This window comes from Lactuca serriola, chromosome 4, assembly GCF_051521515.1.
Source record: "Lactuca serriola cultivar US96UC23 chromosome 4, Lser_US96UC23_V15, whole genome shotgun sequence".
NCBI lineage: Eukaryota > Viridiplantae > Streptophyta > Magnoliopsida > Asterales > Asteraceae > Lactuca > Lactuca serriola.
The window spans coordinates 179,607,249-179,632,436 of NC_136411.1; the positions used below are offsets into that span (position 1 = coordinate 179,607,249).

General features: G+C 37.0%; 1 protein-coding gene and 3 non-coding genes across 4 annotated transcripts; 2 read left to right on the forward strand and 2 right to left on the reverse strand.

Annotated features, from left to right (window-relative positions):
• Positions 1–5,520: 5,520 nt before the first annotated feature.
• Positions 5,521–5,627, forward strand: LOC145103406 (small nucleolar RNA R71). The gene has a single exon (XR_013706499.1). It is a non-coding gene; the product is annotated as a small nucleolar RNA R71 (small nucleolar RNA).
• Positions 5,628–11,478: 5,851 nt separating this feature from the next.
• EMB2083 (AAA-type ATPase family protein) lies at positions 11,479–16,512 on the forward strand. Its single transcript, XM_079040511.1, has 11 exons — positions 11,479–13,135; positions 14,208–14,380; positions 14,478–14,579; positions 14,655–14,819; positions 14,896–15,036; positions 15,123–15,281; positions 15,363–15,448; positions 15,538–15,616; positions 15,703–15,825; positions 15,904–15,960; positions 16,028–16,512. The coding sequence occupies exons 1-11, from the start codon at positions 11,809–11,811 to the stop codon at positions 16,238–16,240; spliced, it is 2,625 nt and encodes an 874-aa protein (XP_078896637.1). The 5' UTR covers positions 11,479–11,808; the 3' UTR covers positions 16,241–16,512.
• A 1,204-nt stretch (positions 16,513–17,716) lies between these two features.
• On the reverse strand, positions 17,717–17,789 carry TRNAE-CUC (transfer RNA glutamic acid (anticodon CUC)). Its single transcript has one exon. It is a non-coding gene; the product is annotated as a tRNA-Glu (tRNA).
• A 1,806-nt stretch (positions 17,790–19,595) lies between these two features.
• Positions 19,596–19,668, reverse strand: TRNAE-CUC (transfer RNA glutamic acid (anticodon CUC)). The gene has a single exon. It is a non-coding gene; the product is annotated as a tRNA-Glu (tRNA).
• Between the last annotated feature and the right edge of the window lie 5,520 nt (positions 19,669–25,188).

The window sequence follows — 25,188 nt, forward strand, 5'->3', positions numbered from 1 at the left end:
TTTGACTTCCAGAATAATTTTGTTTGGTATAACATATTATTCAAACCTCCACAGTCGGTCATATGTTGGAAGTAGATATGAATCAAGACTGTCATGTTTGGTTGTAGAGGTCTTGGACAAGGCTACAACAATCATGAGTGCTCATAAGTTCTGAGCATTGGACACAACCCACGCTCACTGGAATCACTTCATGGAATTTTATCTCGAGTGATCGTGAGACGGTAATATCATATAAGTCTTCAAACCTAGAGATATGATTTGTTACTTACAAGTTGGTTATGCATTGACTGTACGAAACCGCATTGGTAACTCGATGTTATAAAACGTACTTTTGTGTGTAATTCAATAAGTGGTAGAACAAACATATGAGTCGAAGTTTATCTGTTCCTTCTTGGATTAGAAGCTGATATCTGGGCCCCTCGATGATTTTGTTTTGACCCATGTACCGGGCCCGGTCAGAACTAAGTTGATGTGTTCAATTAAGTTCTATGTCAAACAAATCGGAAATCGGGAAACAAATGCTGGACAATAAGCAAGACATGTTCCATGTATTTGTCCGGCTGATATCTAGAACAGAGGATTATATGATCACTTATCTTAAATGGCGTACCATCATCTTCTCAGTTCCGAGAGACCTTGAAAGAGCTACGATTGTCGGTCGGTTCCTGAAGTACTAGAGATATAGTTATTAGACTTATCCAAGTGGGAGACTGTTGGATAAGGTGTCTAAGTCCATAACTATTTCGGGCTTGTACTTGACCCGACCCGGCATGGTCCATTTGGGTTGCATGGCACCATGCAATTGGATAGACTAAATGAGAGAAATAACACTTGGAGATTATTAATATATTATAAGTTCTAATATATTAATAATATTATTTGATTAGTTGATCAAGAATTAATTTGGAATTAATTAAGTGATCAAAGGATAACTAATTAAATATATGGGTTGATTATGTAAATCATCCATATCTTGTATAGTGGGCTAAAAGGCTCCATGGATTATCAAGTTGGGTTCTACCCATAGGATGCTCCATGGATGCTCCATGGGAGTTACAAACCCATGGGTCATGGAAATGAAGAGTCATGACACATTAGGGTTTACATGGTGTAACCCTAGATGTGCCAACACTATATAAGGATCCCATTCTCCACCAAAATCGGCTAGAAAAAGAAACAAGAGGGCTTGGCCGATTTTGAGAAGTGTGTGTTATCTCAAGAGTCTTTCCAAGAGCATTTGGTGTTGTGTGAAGCATTTGAGGCATCACACTTGGGGTGCTAGGCTCACAAGGTTTCAAGGAACACAATCAACAACAAGGTAAGTTATTCTATCTATGATTCAAGTTAAAATTGTTCCCCATGTATGCTAGATAGGAATATAACCTTGGAATTCAACTTTGCATGATAATTAGACAAACATAGATCCAAGGTTATTAGGGTTGCATGTACACTTAGGAAGTGTTAGAATGCTCAAAACCCATCAAGAAGGTGGTCGGGTCACACCCAAATGCGAATAAATACCCTCAATAAGCTGGGTATGATAAATGGCATGCCCCCGGAGATTATCCAAATAAGTTCCCACCCGACTCTAAAAAGGGTTGGTGGGCACTCTCTGTACATATTGTGAAGCAGCACGCTCTCTCTCGACCTCACCTCTAGCTCGCACATTCCGACGCCGCGTTCTGGCTAGTGGTTGTTGCCCTGGCTGCGCCTCCTCTTGCTCGTCATCTATCGGTGGTATAACAAAACGACCCCCAACATTCACTACGGCCCGCATAACTCCCAAGACTTGAATGGTCAAGTCTGTGTCCGGGAATCAACTAAGATTCCTCACAAATTCATGGGTCAAAATATGATATGACCTAGCAAGGCGAGTAACCAAATGCCCCCCTGTAATCGGGCTCCCGGGCCTAGAATTGGCCGCTTTCTTCCCCATGAACCTCGCCAACATATACGGTAAATCACAGAAAACTCCCGGGGTAATAAGAGTCCATAAATAAAACAAATTCCGAATGGGGACTTTATCACCATGATGCTTGTGATTTATTGAAAAAGTGATCAGGCGATGTAAAAATCGGAAAACAGGATTCCGAATTTGGGACTCACTCGAGTCACGAGTATTGTACTCATGGCTAGAAATACCCCTCCAGAACTGAACATCCAAAACACCGAGATTAAAATCACGAACACATCCAAGCAAGAACGGTATGAAAAACGGAGATTGAGTCTCCACTTCGGTATAAAGCCCCATACGCCAAGCGAATTCCCGAAGACTACACTCTCTATAAACACCACCCAAACGAAACACCAGTGCCCGGTTGTAGGTAAAGTCAATAGTGCGTTCCTCGAAGCATACAGTAGAGAAAAACTCCACCGATAATTCCCGGTATACGGGTTCTTGAATGGCAAACAAATTCCTCCACCCGTGACAAGTGAAAGAAAATTGGTCCCCTTCGTATGTTTTCGACCAATAGCGTGTCAACTCAGCAACCATTCCCACACCACCAAGCCATCCCCAATCGATAATTGGGGCTATCGCAAATTCCCTATTGTACAACCATCCCAGCCGATTCTCGTAAGTAGTTAACAATGATCGAGGAATGTTTTGAGGAAACTGATATAAGGGATGTATACTTGCTACATCAATCGGGTTTTCCTCCTGTGGAATAGCTCTTCGTGGTCCCATTTCTGCATACACAATCAAACCAAAGCAGCAAACATCTAAAACATTAAAACAGATTAAATGTGTCTGCCAGAAGTCACGACGTGGCCAGGCTACGCCACGTCGTGGACCGCAGTCGGACCCTGGTTATAGATCGGTCATTTTGTACGCAATTTCTACCAAAATTAGTGCTTGGGGTTTGTTCCTATGGACATTTAAGGGACATGCAACCTAGAATTAACAACTAGTTTCAACCAATTTCGTGAATCAAATAAACCCTAACCATGAAAATCTAAAATTGTAAGAACTAACCACAATTAATGAATAGAACACATACCAAGTAGAGTTAATTGACAAGAACTTGCAAGGAAATTGGAAGTAGATTAAGAAATTGGTTGTGGGGTTTTTTTGTTCCTGTTCGTGCGGCAGTATCAAATGGGGAATGGGGATGTTGGTCAAAGGGTTTTAAGGAAATGGCCACCCCGTGACTTTTTAAAGGCCACGTCGTGGCTTGCTATGCCCACGTCGTGGACTTTGAAACTGTCCTTTGGTCCCGTGTTTTCATTTTTTTTACCACGACGTGGCTGTATCAGCCCACATCGTGGAAACTGCCTTATTGTGAAATTTTATAAAATCTCACATTTTAACTAATTACTTTGCATCTCATTTATTAATTAAAGTTCCCCACAGTTAATTCTTTACTAAGTATCAGTTATTTGATGATGAGTTGATATCTATCCTAATTAAAAACTAAAAAAATGAAAAGAAAAGAAAAATGCAAACCAAGCTCGGGTTGCCTCCCGAGAAGCGCTTCTTTTTCTTGGAGTCTTGAGCTGGACTCCGTGCCTTCTACGTTGAATCTTCTGAAGAGTTCACCACCAAGATCTTTTGTTCCTTGAATCGCCTCTTGTAAGCTTGAACTTGCCTTTTATACGCCTTCTTTGAATTCTCCTTTTTAGCTTTTCCATCTTCTTCAAGCTTGTGTTTTGTGCCCTTCGTTTGTTCCTTGCACTCCATAGCATTCTCCTCCTCTTTCACCACCGGCTTTGTCACTCTTGAATTGACCTCCTCTTCATCACTTGTCATCTCCTCATCCTCTTTGCTCACCCAAGAAGGCGGACTCTTCTAAGCTATGACTTCAATCAAATATGGAATAGATGGCCTCGGTTTTGTTCTTTTGACTTGATGAACTGCCTTGATCTCTTCTTCCATAAGCTTTTCCAGTTCTTCTAGTTCATTGTCTTCATTAATTGTGAACACCTCTTCTTGAACATGATCCTCTTGGAAGTCATCTTGTATTTCAAAAACTTCTTGTTCATCTCCAACCCTCAAAGTGAGCTTAGACTCACGAATATCACACAAGAGCTCTAGCAGTGTTAAGCAATGGACGACCAAGGATTATTGGAACATCGGGATCTTCCTTCATATCCAAAACTACAAAGTTTATTGGAAAAACAAAATTTCCAATCTTCACCAAAATATCCTCCACGATGCCCCGGGGTTGTGTCGCCGAACGATTCGCCATGTGAATCTTCATTTTTGTAGCCTTCATCTTCTGAATCTCCATTTTTTGATAAAATGAAAAAGGCATCAAGTTAATGCTAGCCCCAGAATCAGCTAAAGCATTAACCTTCATTTTATTACCAAATTCACACGGAAGAGTGAGGCGTCCAGGATCCCCCATCTTTTCTGGTGTCTCTCCCAACACGGCTTTTGAGTTTTGTTCACTTAGAACCACCTTTGACTGCTTCTTTAATTGCCTTCGAGTGTCTATCAAATCTTGCAGTAATTTCTGATTCTCGAGAGTTTTGGATAAGGACTCGACAAATGGAGTATTAATCGGGATCCCCCTCACATGCTTTACAAATTCTAAATGCTCCTTCTCCAGTAGACTAAGTGCAGCTCGGGTTGGAAATGGCAAAGGTGGCTGATAAGCTAGAACGGGTTCAAAGAATTTTTTATCATACATACGCCACGTTGTGGCTAGAGGAGTGCCGCGTCGTGGCGAAGCTGTTTCAGCAACTTTTTCACTTTCGAACTTTGACTTCTTGGGTTTTGGATCGGGCTGCTGTGGTTCTTCTTCCAATGCCTCCAGGAACTCAGAGATTGCGTCTTCTTCAGTATTGATGGCCATTACGTGAGATTGGGTCTTTACTTCGGGATTCTTCGGGGACAATTTTTCATGAACTAGAGTGGCTAGTTGACCAAATTGTACTTCAAGGTTGTGGATGGAGGCTTGCTGATTCTTTATCAAAGTTTGTTGTTCCATAATAGCAGAATCAGTGGCATCGTGTCTCTTTTCCGAAGCTTCCATAAACTTCATCAAAATGGTCTCTAGGTCGGGTTTCTTCTCGGCTGGTGGATGCTCCTTCTGATAAAAGCCTTGACCTGTCTGCCTATACTTCTCTTCTTTTTGCTTCTTATACTCTTCATATGGCAGCCACTCCTTCTTCGGTTTCCTCCGGTCCTCATCAAATTTATCCCCACTAGAGTAGCACACTTGAGCTTTTCTGTTCCCAAACTCATCTACATTACAGTCCTTGGTCAAGTGTGGATCACTGCATCTCTCGCAACCCACTCTTAAGGTATGTATCGACTGGTCCATTTGTGTTATCCTTCGATCCATATTATTCAACATGGCCATTATAGCTGCTATTTCTTCAGTTTGGGCCCCTCCACCACCTTTGATTCCATCTTGCCTCGGGTTGTGGTATTCGCGAGAGTGCTTCGCGAATTCTTCAATTAGCTCCTTGACCTCCCTTGGATTTTTCTTTGTCAAAGGTCCTTGAGAATCAAGGAGTTGTCTTGTCATCACGTTGACCCCATCATAAAAGATTGACATCTCTTGCTGCACATTTAGATCATGCTGAGGGCAATTTCTGAGCAAGCCCTTGTACCGCTCCCATGCTTCGTATAATGACTCTCCCGGCTGTTGATTAAAGTTGGCTATTGCCTTCTTGAGTTTGGCTATCTTGGATGGCGGGGAAAACTAGTCCAGGAATTGCTCATGCATTTGAGCCCAAGTGGTGATTGTACCTGGTGGGAGTGCTTTTAACCACTCCTTAGCAGCTCCTTTGAAAGTGATGGGAAGCATCCTAAGCAAGACTGTGTTTCTGTTGACATTTGAGACATTGAAGTAATCTGCAATGTCGTTGACTTCATCTAGATGCTTAAAAGCATCCTCATGATCTTTCCCGAAGAATGGGATGTCTTTCAGTGTAGTCAATATGTGCCCCTTCAACTCGAATGCGGCAGTGGCAGGCATTGCGGGTTGGACTAAACCGGGACCCACATCTTCTCGGATCCGCTTCTTGTAAGCTCCCATGGACATCTCTTCAATTGCTGCCATCTCGTTCCTTGGCTCGTTCTCGGGTTCGCTTGTGTGTTCTTCAAATTCCGGCTCGGTATCGCTTTCGGACTTGGTTTGGACGGGCGTATGATCCAAATGCTAAAGATTGCTCTTGTGCCTCGATGATGAACTTGACTCTCCGGTCTTCTTTCCCGACTTCCTAGAAAAAGCTGACTTCAACTCTTGTATGGGCGTCTTTTTCTTGTGAATTGCAGACTCGGGATCTTCAAGTGGTGGCACCAAGGGTGTGTTTGAGCTTCTGGTCATGAACTCCTGCAACTTGCTAAACTAAAAACATAAAACTGAACTAAAATAAGAAAAACTAACTATCAACTAAAAATTTAGTTTTTTAATAGTCCACGTCGTGGCAGATATATGGCCACGTCGTGGACTCTGTGACTGACAGAAAAATTTTATTTTGCTGAAAAATTAACTTTTTGTGGTTTTTACTTCACAAGAAGGATCGATTAATTTAATGCAAATAAATAAGCTAAAAACTAAGAAAAACTAAGTCGTTCCCCGGCAACGGCGCCAAAAACTTGATGTGCACAAAAGTACTCACTAATTTTAATATTTATAACCTAACAAACTTAACTAACTATGCACTTATAGGCAGTGTACCTAGTCAGATTACAGTATAGTTTGAGTAAGTCGGGTGTCGATCACAGGGAACGGTGTTTCTAATTAATTTACTTATATTAAATTAACCTAATTATTAACAAGTTTAAAAGGGGTTTTATCTGATTTTACAAGATCAGATTAACTTAAATCAAATTCAATAAGTAAAAACACACTCTCGTTTAGTTTCAATCCACTTTTTCCTTATGGCTAGCTAATGATTACGGATTATTAAGTTGGTTTTAGTTATATTAGTAATTTAGTTCTAACTTACCAATAATTAACTAACTCATGTCAAACCATGTATTTTCACACATAATTAAACACAGAACTAATTATGAATGTAATTATGCTATGTAAGATTTGTAATATAAACGCAATTATGGTCACAATACACGTTCTCTAGCACAGCTAAGCTTATTTATTCTAATTACTAACTAAGATTGGTCAATCCTAGCTCTAACAATTTAATGTTCACTAAACCATTAGGTAAACAAATTCATGCGGTTAATGGTCACTAAGATACACAGAACATGCAATCAAGCAATTAAAGAAACAAACAATAGCATGCTAGGTTATACAATTCAAACACAAGCAATTTTTACCAACTAAACTTAATCCATAAACATTGAACTATTCAAAAGTTTGAAGCTTCATCTAGCTAAACAAGAGTAGCTAGATTCAGCTGCTCATCCTAGCAACTAATAAACCAACACAACTTAAAGTAATAAAAGACATGTTCTTATTTAACTAAAATATAAACCTTTATTCTTTTTGGTGTTGAAAACCTTCTTCCAGAACCCTTCTTTCGCTCTGAAAAGTCTTCTGCAACTCTTTCCTTCAGCCAAAAGGTTCCTCCTTTCGTAATAATTAGGAGAACTTAAATAATCTCCAAAAACCCGCGCCACATCGTGGCTATCCAGGCCACGTCGTGGGCTTCAAGCAATCCGTACCGTACAAGGAAATCCTCCGCATCGCGATGTCTATCTTCTAGAATCCTCATGCCACGTCGTGGCCTACCTTGCCACGTCGTGAATTCAGTATTTATCGTGGATTTATTCTTTTCTTGTCTTTCAAGTCTCCCATGTTCCTCATATTGTCACTTTTGGTCCCTCTCTTTGAAAATCCTTTTATTTGACTGAAAATAACAATTTAAAGTCATAAGTATCATTATTCTAAACATATTATCAACTTATCAATAAAAATGTACTTAAATATTGCCTAAAAATAGGTATAAATATGGCAATATCAAAATACCCCACACTTAGGCTTTGCTTGCCCTCAAGCAAATTTAAACTTAACTTCTAATTACTAACACCACATAGAACAATCCGACTCTAGCTCAGCCATTATGCCAAGACCTCAACGCATGCATTTGTGTCTAAAATTTTCATAAAGTACCCCCCATACTTTAAATACTCACAATCTTCATAAACAATCGCCTACTTTTTCCGAATAATGCTCATTTTATGCAACCCTCCGAATCCATCCGCATAAAACCTCCTTATCCTCAAGGTATTTTTAGTTGAGCAACCTAAGCATACATAATCTAGAATTACAATCATTGATACCACTATGGAGCTCTTTTGGAATTCTTCATTTCTTTGACATTTGATCTTCGATTTCTTTGAATTCACCACTTTTGTTGTTTGATTTTTGGTATCTTCAACTTTTTGAATTTCTCGGAATTTTGATCTTTTGATCTTCACTTTATTTGCTCCAAAATTCTTCAAACTTTTCTCGTAATTCTCTCTCTTTTTTTTACATGTACCTCACTTTTTTCACTCAAAACCTATATGCTTAAGCAGAGGCGCTCAATCTCAACCTTTATCGGTTAATGATAATAATTTTCCTGGATACATTTCAGGTTTAGGCTGCTAAACATATTGCATCACTCAAACCAAGCGGGGTTATGTTTTTGTTCCATGATTTCACTAAAGGTGTATGCCCATCGTACTCAAGATGCACCCAAAAGTCACGCGTTTTCCCTTAGGGACCCATTTTGCAGACATCTCATAACTTAAGGGTCTAAAAGCAAATACCTTGAAAAATAGATTTTACACTTTGTGCACCTCATTCTATTTGTGAGAACCATTCTTAGTGAAAACCATCTTTGTGATAATCATATTTTTCTTACTTGTTTGTATCCTATCATCGAACCTACAATAACCTCCTTTTTTCGTTTATCTTACCCTCTTCTACAACAAAGATCTCCCAATCTCCTCTTCCAACTTTTCTGTTTCTTGCATCTAAAAAATCAAGAAAAACAAAAGTGAATTAAATCTTTTATCATTAATGTAACAAATAAATTACTTAATTAACTTTACATACCATCTCAAGAATGAGCCTAAAATATCATTTTCTACTCAAACTATGATTTTATTTATTACGTGCACAAATTTTCTGACCAACATCACTTTTTTCCTACATTAAAACCATTAAGATGAATAAGTTTGAACTTAAAAATTAACTGTGTTGATTGTGTTACAACATTTTAACAAAACTACCACTATAACGTTATTGTCTTTATTTATACAAGATGTATAACTCATTATGTATCACTTTCTCTGTATTCTTCTTACTTAAAATTGATTGCTATCTATAACAAAATTTATCAAGCGTTAAAGTTATAGCTAGATTGATAAAAAAAGACAAAATTGCAAAAATGGTCCTTGTGGTATGCATTTTTTCTAGGTTTTAGTCCAAGCCCCGACATTTTGGCTTCGTGACCTTTTTGTCCATGTTTCTATGCGGATTGGTCACCAATAAAGTTAAAATGACTAATATGCCCTTTTAATTTGTTTTCTCTTAGTTTCTTAAAAACTTTATCTTTTATTTTAATATAAATGTAATAAGAAATAAACTTGGGCCCACCCTTCTCTCCCCCCCCCCTCATTAATCACATAAAAAACCCAATAAACTAGATATCTTCTTCCTCAAAGTTTGATCTCATTCCCAAAGTCCACAAATATCAGTGACTCTTTGCAGTCACTCCATCCTTGTACTTTGTCTTCTTTAGAACGCAATTACCATACCTAATCACCATACCTGAAGGATTTATTTTCTCATTGTGTTCATCAAAAACACAACACACACATACACTCAATGTTCATCCTTTGTATAAAGCATCAAGCTCCATAATCTCTTAGTGAAACTCTATTTTGTCTTCTTATGGACATCAAATGAAATATTCATACACATAATTAAAGCGTAGGGAACCCTGCATAAAATCAACACATGGATTCCGTTTTACACTAAAGAACCCCCAATATGTATTCTTCTTCAGTAATTGTAACAAACAATAAAGCCAACAACAAAGTTTATGGGAGAGAAGGGAAGAAGAAGAACAAGAGAAACAACAAGATTGGCACTAAAGTGAAGCTTTCACCATCATAAAAGTGTAGATCTAAAGTTGAAGTCTTTAGGTTCAAAAATAGGAAACTATCCATCCCATGTTGTTCGATTTCCTGTAGGGTAAAAACGCAACATCATACACACATTTGTTTGTGGAGTTCTCGATTTCATGTGGTGAATCCCCAACCCATAGTAAGATAAATCAAGACTAGAAAACCACTGCGTAGTTTGGTGATGTGAATCGCCCCATGCATCGATCTCTAGCAAAAGATTTGCTGAGAGGAAGAGAAGAAATATGACGTTGTCTTACTTTGGCTACATTCGATTGTGAACGAGAGAGAGACAAAGGAACATCAAAATCAAAGAACCTTAATGTTCGAACTGCTGGAATCGAACCCACACTCTCCACCCCTCATGTCAAATTTACATTGTGAATAACCCACTGAATCAAAAAACCCTAATGTTCTCATGTCAAGAACTTAAAAAAAAACATTTGATTTCTGTTAAATAAGTCCATTGCCATTACCTGGGTCTTCTGGTGCCGTTGTTGGGTTTTTAGTGAATAAAATGTATATTGGTTTTTTGTGGCAACAATTCTATATGCTATTAAATGATTATTTCTCTCATGATTTGTTTGTTTAAGGCGTGTGTTTAAATGGTGGAGAGAATAAATCATAAAGATTTGGAGAGTATGTGCTCTTAAGTTTTGAAGAACTAACGATTTGAAAAGAGAGAGACGCCCCACTTTAATTATTACTATTACATTTATATTAAAATAAAAGATAAAGTTTTTAAGAAAATAAGAAAAAAAAAATTAAAAAAATATATTAGTCATTTTAACTTTAACGGGACCAAATCTAAATAGAAATACCATCAAAAGAACCACGAAACAAAAAAATCAAAATCATTTTGAATAAAACCTAGAAAAAATACATACCATGGTTGTCAAAATCGTGATCCTGATTGTATGATCGTACGATCCTACGATCCTAGGTATACAAAACGATCCGGATCGTATTTGGGGTAGGATCGCAGGTAGGATCGTAAGCTCGTAGGATCGAGATCCGATCCGATCCTACATTTCCTTGATTTTTTTTTATTTTTATTATTTTTTTTGCAAATGATTTTTTTTACCATTTTATGTTTTTTACCATTACCAATTTACTGTTTATCATTTTGTGTTGTGACTTATGATTAATATTTTGAAGTTTTTATAACTTTTGAACGAAAAATTGATTGTTTGAAATATTTTTCATGATTAGAATTTATAAATTAAAATTATATTTTATTTTGTAGGATCTTAGGATCCCGATCCCAATCGTACGATCTCGATCTTACAAACCCAAAAACGATACTGCTTAGGATCTCTATTTTGACAACCTTGATATATGCTATATTTTTTTTTTTATAGTTTTGTCATAAAAAAAATAGAGCTTTAGATACTAACAATACGTCGCCGTTTAACTCCCATTTAAATAAAACTTCTAACGCCGTAAATAAGCCGCTAATGGAACCTATCTAAAAACCATCCCTCAAAGCTCACGCCGGCCAGAACTCCGGCCTTCCCTTCCGCTCCAAATTCACAGAGTAACTTCATCTTCAGTTGGGAAGAGCGTTCGATTATTTATCTTTTTCTTTCTGCTACATTTCTGAAAGCTCAGTGTTGATTAGTATTCACTGAGGATGAAAGCATCATGAGATATAAACATCGCTAATCTGCTCCCTGCGAAACCACAACCTAAGCACTGGACTCGCTTCCTTCAACCAATACAGTAACGTTATACATCAATTTACTCTTTCTATTCAGCTACTTTTACTGAATTTCATGGCATCTCATTGTATTTCCGCTTCTTCGTTGTTCCCCTCAACTTCCTTATCACGTCGACTACAATCTCGAAGAATTAGACGCTTACCTAACTCTAATTCATCAATTACATGTCATATATGTAACTCAGAACCCGAAGAAGAATCAAAAAGTAAGGTAACTGCTTTGAATTTACTCCAAATCTCTGTAACCCTAACGATAATATCGGCTTCACTACCCCAGCCTGTATTAGCAGCCAAAGTTTCACAAAAGAAGCGTCCTCCCAAAAAGACGAATACATTAACACCCGAAGAGTGGAAAACATGGTCACAAGGGCTCCCTGTTGTAGGTAATCGAATTCCATATACTGATATTCTGAATCTGAAACGCGATGGAAAGCTTAAACACATAATTAAACCCCCTGGTCGAGGTTTAAAGGAAAGACCTGTAGTTGTTTTAGCTGTTTTAGAGGATTCTAAAGTTGTCAGACTTGTGGTGCCTTCAATAGACAGTGATCAGAAGTTTTGGGAATCATGGGATGCAATGGAGATCGATTCAATATGCGTTCAGGCGTATACTCCACCTGTTAAGATGCCAGATGTTCCTCCCCCCTTTTTAGGGTTCTTAGCAAAAGTTCCTGTCTGGTTCTTTTCATTAGTGAAACCAAAACCAGTCTCAAAAAAAGTCTTGGAGTTAAGGAAAGCAAGAGAGGAGCTTAAGAAGAGCAGAAGCAACGAGATGTTGAGTAGAAAGAAAGAGATAGCACAAATGGAGAAGGCAATGAGAGCACAAAAGAAGATGGAAGAGAAGAGAAAGAAAATGGAGGAACAAAAGCTCAGAAGCGAACAATCCATGATTGAAGCTGAAATGACATACTCTCGCATGTCTAACATGTGGAGAGATTTAGCGCGTGACTCCAATGTTACATTGGTTATTGGGTTGTTGTTCTTTGTTTTGTTCTACAAGACTGTTGTTTTAAGTTACAAGAAGCAGAAAAAGGATTATGAAGATAGGTTGAAGATTGAGAAAGCAGAAGCTGAAGAGAAGAGGAAAATGAAGGAATTGGAAAGGGGAATGGCAGGACTTGAACCTGGGGAAGATGATGATGATGAAGAAGGAAAGGAAGGTGAGGAGAATCCTTACATGAAAATGGCTGCTCAGTTCATGAAATCTGGTGCTAGGGTTCGTCGTGCACAAAATACAAAACTTTCACAGTATTTAGAAAGAGGGGTGGATGTGAAGTTTACAGATGTAGCTGGACTTGGGAAAATTCGGCTTGAATTGGAGGAGATTGTCAAGTTTTTCACACATGGTGAAATTTATCGCAGGCGAGGTGTCAAAATACCAGGTATATGATACTTCCACTTTGCTTGGCGTGTTAGCTGAAAAATTAGCTGTGAAAAGCTAGCTGGTAGCTGAAAAGATAACTGTTATATCGTAAGCTAGCTGATAAAAAATGTTCTTTGGTAAACTTGTTGAAAGATATAAAATGACATAAAAGGGCATTTAGAAGAATATGTTTTTTTATAATTACTTAAGGGTATATTTGGAAAAATTTTAAAAAGCTCCCGAAAAGTTAGTCTAAGGCTATATTTGACATACTAGTTGAAAAGCTAGCTGTTAGTTGAAATGCTAGTTGCTATATAGAAAGCTAGCTGATAAAAAATAACGTTTGTTAAAACTAACTGATAAGCTAGCTGAAATATATAAAATGACATAAATAGGCATTTAAAAGAATATGTTTTTTTTTTTTTTTAGAATTATGCGTATATTTGGAAAATTTTAAAAAAGCTCAACAAAAGCTAGTCTAAGGCTCTGTTTGGCGTGCCATAGCTAGCTGATAAACTAACTTGTTTTTCGAGCTTTTTTATGTTGTCGCGTTTGGCAAGCCAAAAAGTAGCTTATAAGCTAGCTTTTTGAAAAGCTATTTAGACTAGCTTTTTAGGAGCTTTTTTAAAATTTTTTCCAAATATACCTCTTAATTAATTATAGAACCAAATACTCTTAAATGTCATTTTATGTAATTTTATATATTTCAGCTAGTTTTACCAAACGTCATTTTTTATCAGTTAGCTTTTTAAATATTAGCTAGCTTTTTATTTAACAACTAACTTTTCAGTTATCAGCTAGATTTTCAGCTAACAGCTAGCTTTTCATCTAGTACACTGTACGCCAAACATAGCCTAAGTAGCTTTTCAAAAAGCTAGTTTTTAAGCTACTTTTTGGGTTGCCAAACATGACAACTTAAAAAAGCTCGAAAAATAAGCTAGTTTATTGGCTAACTATGGCACGCCAAACAGAGCCTTAATATTTCAATACTATATATTTAGCATCTTGAGGATTACATAAACATACAATAATCAAAATTTCAATACTTTATCCCTTTTGAGGCTTCACAATTCACTTGATATGTTTATCAGGCGGCATTCTTCTTTGTGGGCCCCCTGGAGTGGGAAAGACTTTGTTAGCAAAAGCAGTAGCTGGTGAAGCAGGTGTAAACTTCTTTTCCATTTCCGCATCACAATTTGTTGAAATATACGTTGGAGTTGGTGCTTCACGTGTTCGTGCACTTTACCAAGAAGCAAGAGAGTGTGTAAGCATCCTACTTTCTCATACTTTTATCAAAAAAAAAAAAAAAAAAACAAAAATTTTATTTCATATTTCGATATTCACATTCTCCATCTTATTAGGCTCCATCTGTTGTTTTCATTGATGAACTTGATGCGGTTGGAAGGGAACGTGGTTTAATCAAAGGTTCCGGTGGACAAGAACGTGATGCAACTTTAAATCAGGTCAGATTAATTATATTCCATTTCCACTAAAATGATTTTTTTTTTTTTCATTTACTAATTATTTTTATTTTTCAGCTGCTTGTATCTTTAGATGGATTTGAAGGAAGAGGAAATGTGATTACTATTGCTTCCACAAACCGACCCGATATTTTAGACCCCGCGCTTGTGAGACCAGGGCGGTTTGATAGAAAAATATTTATTCCAAAACCAGGCTTAATCGGACGCGTTGAAATTCTAAAGGTTTCATTAATTAATTAACTAATTAATTTTTATTTTTTATTGGAGTATTGAATGTTTTTTGTTACTATATTTATAGGTGCATGCGCGTAAGAAACCAATGGCTGAAGATGTAGACTATGCTGCTGTTGCTACCATGACTGATGGAATGGTTGGTGCTGAGCTGGCAAATATTGTTGAGGTGGCTGCCATTAACATGATGCGTGATGGAAGAACTGAGGTATTTATTTATTTATTTATTTTTATTTTTCTAGTAAGTATAATACATCAACATATATATACATATTTTGTTTAATTTGTGTGTAGATAACAACAGATGACTTGTTACAAGCTGCACAAATAGAAGAGAGAGGAATGCTTGACAAGAAGGAAAGAAGCCTTGAGATCTGGAAACAAGTGGCTATCAATGAAGCAGCAATGGCTGTTGTAGCAATCAACTTTCCTGATCTTAAAAACATTGAATTCGTATGATTCATATTCTCAACATTCTTATTTTTATAAATTCTAATTTTAAAAATAATAATAGTAAATATTTACTTTGATCAGATTAATATCGCGCCAAGAGCAGGGAGGGAATTAGGTTATGTGCGTGTGAAAATGGATCATATCAAATTTAAAGAAGGCTTGCTAAGGTACACAACACAACAACAGATTTAATTTCATTTTTAAATCCTTTTAATTCTTTTTTTAATATTTAAAAATTTGTAATTATTTGATACAGTCGGCAGTCACTGTTAGATCATATTACTGTTCAATTAGCGCCACGAGCAGCTGACGAGATTTGGCATGGTGAAGATCAGGTGACACAATTTTCTTTCTTTCTTTTTTTTTTTTATTTTTTTTTTTTAGTTTTTGTAATAAAAGTGAATTAATATAAACTGGGCAGTTGAGTACGATATGGGCTGAAACATCTGACAACGCCAGGTCAGCAGCACGGACGCTCGTACTTGGTGGTCTTTCTGACAAATATTATGGCGTATCTAATTTTTGGGTTGCTGATAGAATCGATGTATAATTTTTTTTTTTAACTTTATATTATATTTTCACTTTTATTATTATATCTGATTAAAAAATTAAAAAAAATTAGGAAATTGACACGGAGGCATTGCGGATCTTGAACATGTGTTACGGGCGTGCAAAAGAGGTATATTTCATATCATATCATATATTGTTGATGGTGATTTTTCATTTTTGTTTTTTTTTTTGGTTAGATTTTGGAGGGAAATAGGAAACTGATGGATGCGGTTGTTGATACGCTTGTTGAGAAGAAGAGTCTAAACAAGCAAGAATTGATTGATCTGGTTGAGTTGCATGGGTGTATAAGACCCGCTCCACCAAGCGTAGTGGATCTTAGGGCTATAAAACGTGCACACATGCAATCAATGTTGAACCAAAAGGAAGAAGCTAGTAAGGCCACCATTTGATTGATATGATGATTTCTCATGTGGTGGAGGGAGGGGTAAATTGGTAAAATTACCCAAGGTGATGGAATTTATAATAATGGTTATTAGGAGAGAGGTGGGAGTTTTGTTGAGTTGAAATTTTTGTAAAGCGTTTATTGGGAGAAAAGAAATGTAAGGTGTATTGTTTTAGATTTGTAGATTTTAGAGATTCACACTTAACGGTTTTAACTCACTCAAATCTTTGTGTATTCTATAATGTTTTTCAATTTATTATTATTATTATAATTTGTCAAGTGGATGCCATTTCAAGAAAAATAAATAATTTTGTGAAAAAAACACATTTGAAGAAAAAGGGATTATTTTATGCTAAATATTCAAAATGTTGTTATTTTGCGACATAACATTATTTTTTTGGTCATTGTGTCATTGAGACTGAATAACAGTTTTAGCTTAGATTAAAAAAAAGAGTAAATTATATGAATGGTCCCTGTGGTTTAGGGTAATTTGTGCGTTTGGTTTCTAACTTATTTTTTTAACTCGGTCGGTCTTATAATTTGATTTTGTTGCGTCATTGGTTCCCAACGGACTTAAAATGACTAATATATCCTTATTTTATTACTTTAATAATTTTATTTATTGTTAACTTATTACAAGAAATTGTTTAATAGACGTGGGTCCCATTCACTCGCCCATCTCTTCCATCGATCTCCTCTCAACCCTCTTTTTACCTTACATATCTAATGTTTATTTCTCTTATATCAGTTTATTATTTTTCTGAACCCAATTTTACCTTACATATCTAAGGTTTATCCATAATTATTGTTTTTTATAAGAGAAATAAGCATCAAATATATAAGGTAAAAAGATTGAAAGGAAACGGATGGAATGGATAGGTGGGTGAATGGACCCACATCTATTAAACAATTTCTTGTAATAAGTTAATAATAAATAAAACAATTAAAGTAATAAAATACGGGTATATTAGTCATTTTAAGTCCGTCGGGACCAACAACGCAACAATAGCGACGGTCCGAGTTAAAAAAAATAAGTTAGGGACCAAGCGCAAAAATTACCGTAAACCATAGGGACCATTCGTGTAATTTACTCCAAAAAAAAAAAATCACAATATTACATTAGTGTTAACAAATTCATCAATTTTAATTTGAGAAGACTTAGGAGGGGGAAAAAGGTAAATTTGTTACTGTCTTAATACGTTAGTTCGGGTTTTTTGGCTTAATATATCGACTCAATCTAATCTAGATTGACAAAGAAAACACATCATGTCATCACCATGGTTTGGTTATTATTTTGAGTTAAATGAATTGAAATGTTGGCCTCAACTAAATAAAATAGCCTTCAATTACAAATTTTTTGGGGCCCAACATTATTTGATTTTACTTTGTGTAAAATGACATGTTCTGTAACTGAGAACTTAAGGAGACGACCACACTGATACCCAAAAGTTTAAGAATGGTTAAGAGTTTTAGTTAAAAAAAGTTCCGTTGCCGGGACTTGAACCCGGGTCTCTCGGGTGAGAGCCGAGTATCCTAACCAACTAGACTACAACGGATCTTGATTATTAATGCAAAATATTGTTATTAAAACTTGTTATTATACATAAAGATTAGTGCCTGACTTGTTAACATTTTAACCCGGGTTATGTTTGAACCTTACCAATTTTTGAGGATTGAATGTCACCGTTGTTTTATTATTTAATTTAAGTTGAAAAGATGATAAAAAACATGATCATCCATCGTGCATATATTGTTATATATATACTCTTTAAATGAATTAGAAATGGAATCAATGTTTTAAAAACCGATTTTTTAGTTGAATCGGTACGGTGACTGGTTCCCGGTTTAACCGGTTTAACTTGTTCGACCGCCGGCTGAACCGGTTTCTATATTATTCATGTTTTTTTATTTTATTTTCCTACACATACATACATATAGAAATTAGGAATTTGATGTTTACAAGTTCAAACATTAAAAATACATATAAAAATAAGTTGTAGATGAATCCAAATACATTAAAATAACACATAGCCATACTTTTTAGTGTTTTACATCAATCCATATACGTCAAAAAGAAAATAAAGTATAATACCGAAACAAAATATAGTTTTTGATGAATACAAAAACATCAAAATAATTTATAACTTTTATCATATGTTTTTATTTAGAGAAAACTAAATAGATTTGAAAAAAAATCACCAATGTTTATTATGTAAATGGTTTTTTTTCATGTGTTTTTATTCGGTTTAACCGGTTTTTTCTAAAAACCGGCCGGTTCAATCCGATTCAGAAATCAATATAAAACCGGTGATAGTTGAACCACTCCCTCTCCCGGTTCGACCGGCCGGTTCAAACCGGTTTTTAAAACATCCAATGAAATAAACATCCAAAACCCCATGTCCCACATCTTTTAGTGGGAAAAATCGTTACACAATTTATCTTACGGAACAAAAAGTTATAACTTTTCTCTATTAACATAGCCCGAGTCCAATATACATATATAAAATGTAATACAACTTGTTTTATTCTATCAAGTATCAGTATTTACCTTTCCAATGTAATAATTATCATCTTGATTTTCACTCGGATGCTTTCCATTCTCATAATAAGTGGCATCGTCAGATAGAACAATTGTATCTTTCTTGTTTGCAAATCGAGATGAGCCTTTGCATATGCACTAACAAAATCATTTGACACGTATAACAAAAAGATTTCTTATAAATCAATTCATGAAAAACATAAAAAAAAAAAAAAAAATGTTATGAAACATCTAGTTCTAGTTGACCTCAACATGCCGCTCCTGTAGGATAGCCAATTGTAGTAACCATATGTTTCTGGGTATGGAGAAGAATAAACCATTAATACACGAAAGAGTTTCATAATATGAATTAAAAGTTTATAACTATAAAAAAATGGATGCTTTATGCAATATGCTTATTGCTTACCACCAAAAGTGAATCCTGTCCTTCCATATACGGAGATTGCAGAAACTCGAGATCAAGTGTTAAAAAAACCCAAGCAAGGATAATATAAGATATTTTCTAGTTGTATAAATAAATAAATTCTAACAAACAAATAAATTTTAAGATTAGATTGTCAGTGATTTTGCACTTATTTCATTACCTTATTGTGCCAAAAAGAGCAACTGTTCTCAAGCAAAATAATAAGTCGATAACATCAAGTTAAGGTAAGATAATAGTGTGAATATCGAAAAAACATAAAAGAAGATTGCAGAAGTACCTATATAACAATAATGAACTCTTTAAAACCTATAAATTATTGGCTATCTGCAAATATGAGTATTGGTTGCAAATAGAGTATATGTCAACAGCTACATTTTGAAGGCATTAGCCAAAAAGGGTTTCCGTTGCCGGGACTTGAACCCGGGTCTCTCGGGTGAGAGCCGAGTATCCTAACCAACTAGACTACAACGGATCTTGACTGTAATGCAAAATGCTAAGTAAATATTATTATTATACATATAGATTAGTGGCGGCATTTTGAATTGTTAACATTGTAACCTGGGTCATGTTTGAAATTTGAGCATATTTTGAGGATTGAGTGTGACCATTGTTTGAGAAGATTATACAACATTATCATCCATCATCCATCCTATAATGTTATATATACTCTTTAAATGAATTAGAAAGGCAATAACTAAATAAACTTCATTTTATTAAAACATAAAAAAGTTACTTTTATAGCTACTAAAAAACCTCTCCCAATAATTAAGTAACGGTTAAGAAACACTGTAATTATGGTGAAAATTTTTGTTTCATGGAAGAAAGAAATAATTATTTGATTATGTTAAAAATATAATTGGGTCTGAATTCTATTTAACTAAAACTTTTAATTGTCTTATTCTTATTATAGTATCTAACATTTATCAAATGTTTGCTGCTGTTCTTAAGGTCATTTCAAAGAAATAATGTTGGTGGTATAAGCTTAAAAAATAATAGTGTAACACCCCATTATGAGAAGTATTTGGTTGAGGTTTCAGACCACGGTATAACTGATTCGGTCTTTTATGGGTCTCGAGTCTTATTCGGAAGGTTTTAGGCTTGGGGTGTGGCTGGGAATGTAAGGCTCCCCGCCACCTTTTCGAGGATATAAAGTTCGTCGGAAACGCACTTAGAATGAAGAAGTTACAACACTTTTTAAGTTATTGACATAATTGGTCCTTAATGGAGAAAGATGGCAAGAAAGGACCATGCATGCAAGGTAGCCAGCACGGGAGTACGCCCAACGTAAGTTGGGAGTACGCCCGACGTAGAGAAGAAAGTGAACGCGGGTGAGGGAGGAGTACGTCCAACGTAAGCTCAGAGATCCTAAACCCTAATTTTGGGGGTCAAGCACTATATAAAGAACATAATGCCCTAGATGTCAGCCTCCCTCTCATCCTTAGACAGCCACCATGAAACCCTAATCCTTCCTTGAGTGTTCTTGGAGCTTAGGAGGTCATCAGAGAGAGTTTTGAGTGTGTGAAGCCATTTTCCAAGCAAGCGAAGAGCATAGCAAGGTAGTTGTGACAACCCAAGTTGTCCCGTTACATTTCCCCGTTACCGTTAACGGAATATTCCACTGTATAAAAGTTCCGTTAATTAGAGGGCGTCAATTTAATAAACATTCCATTCGGTTACATTTAGCATGCCGTTAAGTCATGATAAAAGGAAATAAAAACACAGGACACACATTTCCATTTATTGGGAAAATGTCAAGTTTTATTATTACGACCACTAAATCGGGTGTGACCAAAAGCCCCGTTTAACGGCAGTCTCGGGTAAAATTCCATTGAGCCCCGACTGTGAACCCTATATAAGGGTGAGTGGAGTCCATTGGAGACTTTTTACACTCTCTCTCTATACTCTCTCCCTAGACCCGTTTTCGCCCCGAATCCGCAACCAAACGCTTCCAAATTGTAAGTCCGCTTACCCTAGCTTGTTCTAAACATTACTAGCTATAGTTATAGCCCAAAAACCATTCAAGAAGGCATGTGATAAGGAGTTTACGGCCCAGGAACACTCTAGGGCCGTAAACCCCTAAAATGGTGCCAAACATGCCTTTAAACTTGCCCTTAAGCTTGGAAACTAATTAGGGATCTAGCCTAGGAGTGTTTAAACATCAAAACACAATGAATTGGGGCATAAAAGTGAGTTTACGGCCCAAGCACATGCTTAGGCCGTAAACCCCTCAAAACCTTGTCTAAATGCCTCCAAAACACTCCCAAACCACACTAGGGCTTAACACATAATTCAGGGACTTAGTAATTGGGGTTGTGATCACTTAAAAACATCAAATTAAAGGAGAAAAAGGAGTTTACGGCCCAGGTCTATACCAAGGCCGTAAACTCCCCAAACCAAGCCAAAATGTTGGTTTTTGTCCCCCAAATGACCTTAGACATTTACCATAAAATACTAGGAAGGATTTAAGGGCTTAAACACATGAATTAGAGGGGTAAAAAGGAGTTTACGGCCCAAGCTAGTGTCTAGGCCGTAAACTCCCCAAAAGACATCTAAATGTTAGATTTAATCCCCCAAAATAACATCACACTTCATTAGAAATTTCTAGAAAGGTAATAGGGGCTTGAAACTTCACAAAACACTAAGGGTGAGAGTTTACGGACGTAAACTCCCTTAGGAGTGTCCCTAGGCCGTAAACTCCAAGTTAGTGCCCTTAGAAGCCTCAAACCCACTCATGCCTTTTGGGAAAAGTACTTAGAATAATTCAATGAGCAAGTAGGAGCCTTAAAACACCCTAGAACCCATCACCATGAGTTTACGGCCGTAAACTCATGGTGAGATGTCCCTGGGCCGTAAACTATGTGATAGGGGTTTACTCTCGGATAGCAAGCTCCATTCCTTAGCCATACACGCCCTAAAACGCTACCCGGGACACCCAAACACTTAGCCAAAGTGTTTTCCGCTCCTTTGAGCGCGTATATTTGTTTAGTTAGCATTAAATATACTAATTGTATGTGAACATATGTTATCATATGTTAAATAGGTCATTGTGTGTGTTCGAGTCCTTGCGTGACACCGAACGCCCAAACGGCACCTTCGTCGGACCTACTTACACCAGGTGAGTTCATACCCCTAAATGAACCTTTTAAATGTTTTTATACGTTTTATAGGGGGGAATACAAGTTAAACATGCCAGTTATCATATCAATCACATGTGATTGATAACCCGCATGCACAAGATTTTACGATACTGTACACTGTTTTACTGAGTAGGACACTATAATGGTTTTCTAAAAGATTTTCATTTAATTCAAAACTCTTACTTGTACTGTTTTATCTAAATTCATTTTAAACTGGTTTATGAAGGATTTCCAAAGGCTTTCAAACATGTTTTTACAAAAGAATACAAATTGTGGTTTTCCCGAGTATAAAGGTTTTTCATCAAAGATTCCCTTTTCGACATATACTTTACTTGTTAAATACTGCTGCTTCGCTTATACTTATTTTATACTCCTACTCTGTAACGCTTTCACTTATACCTGAAGTCACTTATACCTGATGACGCTTATACTTATTCACACTCTTACTTAGTGATACGATTCTACTTCGCTTATACTTGAGATCGACTCTACTTCACTTATACTCAATACGCTCTTCACTTGTTGTCATCTCTACTTTGCGATACGCTTATACTTATTCGACACTTATACTTCACTTGCGACCACTCCTACTTCACTTGTTAGACACTCCTACTTCACTTGTTAGACACTCCTACTTCACAAGAATCACTTCTACTTGATACACACTTAAGCGTAGTTAGATGTATGTCGGTGCTTGTATAGAGGCATATAAATAATGATTGAAGGACTTAGGAAGGCTTGTCCGCCCTATTTCCTTTTCTTCGTTGAGATGTGGTCTGGTGGGATCGGATGTCCATCCGAAGGTCATTTGATTCATTAGTTATATACTATGTATACAAGCTTAGGCATAAGGGTTACTTCAATCAATTCAGTTAAGAGTCTCTACCTCTAGTCTACACTTACATTAGAAACCCACTATTGAGAAGTCTCTACCTCTAGTTCAGCACTTTCATTAGAAACCCGCTATTTGGGATGCATCTTCAGGACACGGCCTTCTCCGTCGTCTATTTGGTAACCAGAGTCTCCTGTAGGGAGAGCGGACATTGTGTGTATAGATCTATACGGGATTGACAACCCCGCACCCAGACTGCTAGCTACAGTCCCGGCCTACCAAGCCAACGGGTGACAAATGTCACATCTTATAGACGCTCGTAGGGCGTCTGGTACTCTAGTCAGTATGGTTACGAGTATCCCGGGTTACCTTATAATTCATTGGCTTTAAGGTAACGATATTTCGCCAGCAATTTACACTGTATGCTGGTAACTCATTTTCAGAGTGACACTGTTTTGACCTTACAAGACGTATCTTTCATTTGATACTATCTGGGGTATGTCTCCTCTGTTTTGACCTTACAAGACGTATCTTTCATTTGATGCTGTCTGGGGTCTGTATCCACTGTATTCACTGTGTTCACTGCGTTCACTGTTTAGACCTCGCTAGACGTATCTTTCATCTGATATTGTCTGCGGTCTGTATTCACTGTTTTAGACCTTACTAGTTGTACCTTTCATTTGGTACCTTCTGGGGTCTGTGTCTCCACTTGTTAGACTGAACCAGGCGTATCGTTCGTTTGATACTTTCCTGGAGTCTATGGTTCCTTGCCTTAGTCAGCAGTCCTCACTGCTGAGGCATATGATATTCCCTGACGTCGTTTGCTTTCCTCAATAATCGAATTCAGTATTTTGATAATGATAGCAACTTAGGGAAAACTACTTTTTATCACATGACACTGATCAGTCTTGGTAGAGTTTTGAGTGTGTGAAGCCATTTTCCAAGCAAGCGAAGAGCATAGCAAGGTAGTGGATCGAAGGAGAAGCAGTAGATCTGAGATTGTTGTTCCATTCCAGATCACCTTGAGGTATAAAGCTATAAACTTTCCTCAAATATGCTTAGATCTAGTGTAGTGTGGTTTTGGAGTCATTTTGGTCCCAAGTATAGAGATTTATGGTTCAAATCCGACTCCTAGGCCTGGAATTGCCACTCTCAGTGCTAAATGAGTCCCTAAGGTAAAAAGTTGCCACCTTGGATGTCTTATTGGGTTCATGCATGAGTTAAGATCATTTGTATGAGAATAGAATGCCATTTTGGAGTTTGCGCTTATTAGGGTCATGAAAAGTCACCAAGTCAGTGACGTTGTTGTTTAAGATGTTGAAGAGGATCTGGATCTGTGTTTATAGCCGTTGGAATAGAGTATTAAGTGCTTAATAGAAAAGTGACTTAACAGAGAAGTATGCTGGGCGTACATGTAGGTACGCGCAACGTACTCATCAGATATGGGCTTGGTGTGTTTTAGGCCTCTAATTTGGGTCATGCATTGGATTTTGGTCCTTTGGGCCTTAGGGGGTCATCAGAAGTCAGATAATTTGGTCCAAGAATATGTTTGGGCTTAGGGTAAAGCCAATTAGAGGGATTGGGCTCAATTTAGCAAATTGGGCCATTAGTGGGCTAGGGAAGCCTACCTAGTGTTGGGCCTTTTTATATTATGGTTTTGGGCCTTAGATATGGACCAAGTTGGGCTAGGGGTAAAATGGTCATTTTACCCTAAGGAGAATTATTGGTTTGGACTAATTGATTATTTTGGGTAATGGTAGCTCGGGGAGTCGAGAGATCACCAGTTCGGGGATCTGCCAGCTAGCAGCGAGAGGTTTATCCGCATGATTCCACAGTCAGCTTGTGAGGTGAGTTTTCTCCTGTAGGAACGGGTCTACGGCCACAATGCCGACCCGTTTAGATGTTAGTAGTTCTGGATTTAGATCTAATGTCGGGGTTAGTCCGATGCAGTTTATAGGTTCTGGATTTCAGTCTGATGCTGAGCGACGCCCGAGGAAGGTTTATATGTATGTTCCGAACTTCG

What these genes read in the sequence shown, in the direction of transcription:
- EMB2083 (XM_079040511.1), top strand. Translation starts at nt 11,809, where the DNA reads ATGGCATCTCATTGTATTTCCGCTTCTTCGTTGTTCCCCTCAACTTCC. An exon ending in GACGCGTTGAAATTCTAAAG is followed by an intron (nt 14,820 to 14,895) that starts GTTTCATTAATT and finishes CTATATTTATAG; the next exon opens with GTGCATGCGCGTAAGAAACC. An exon ending in TTTAAAGAAGGCTTGCTAAG is followed by an intron (nt 15,449 to 15,537) that starts GTACACAACACA and finishes TATTTGATACAG; the next exon opens with TCGGCAGTCACTGTTAGATC.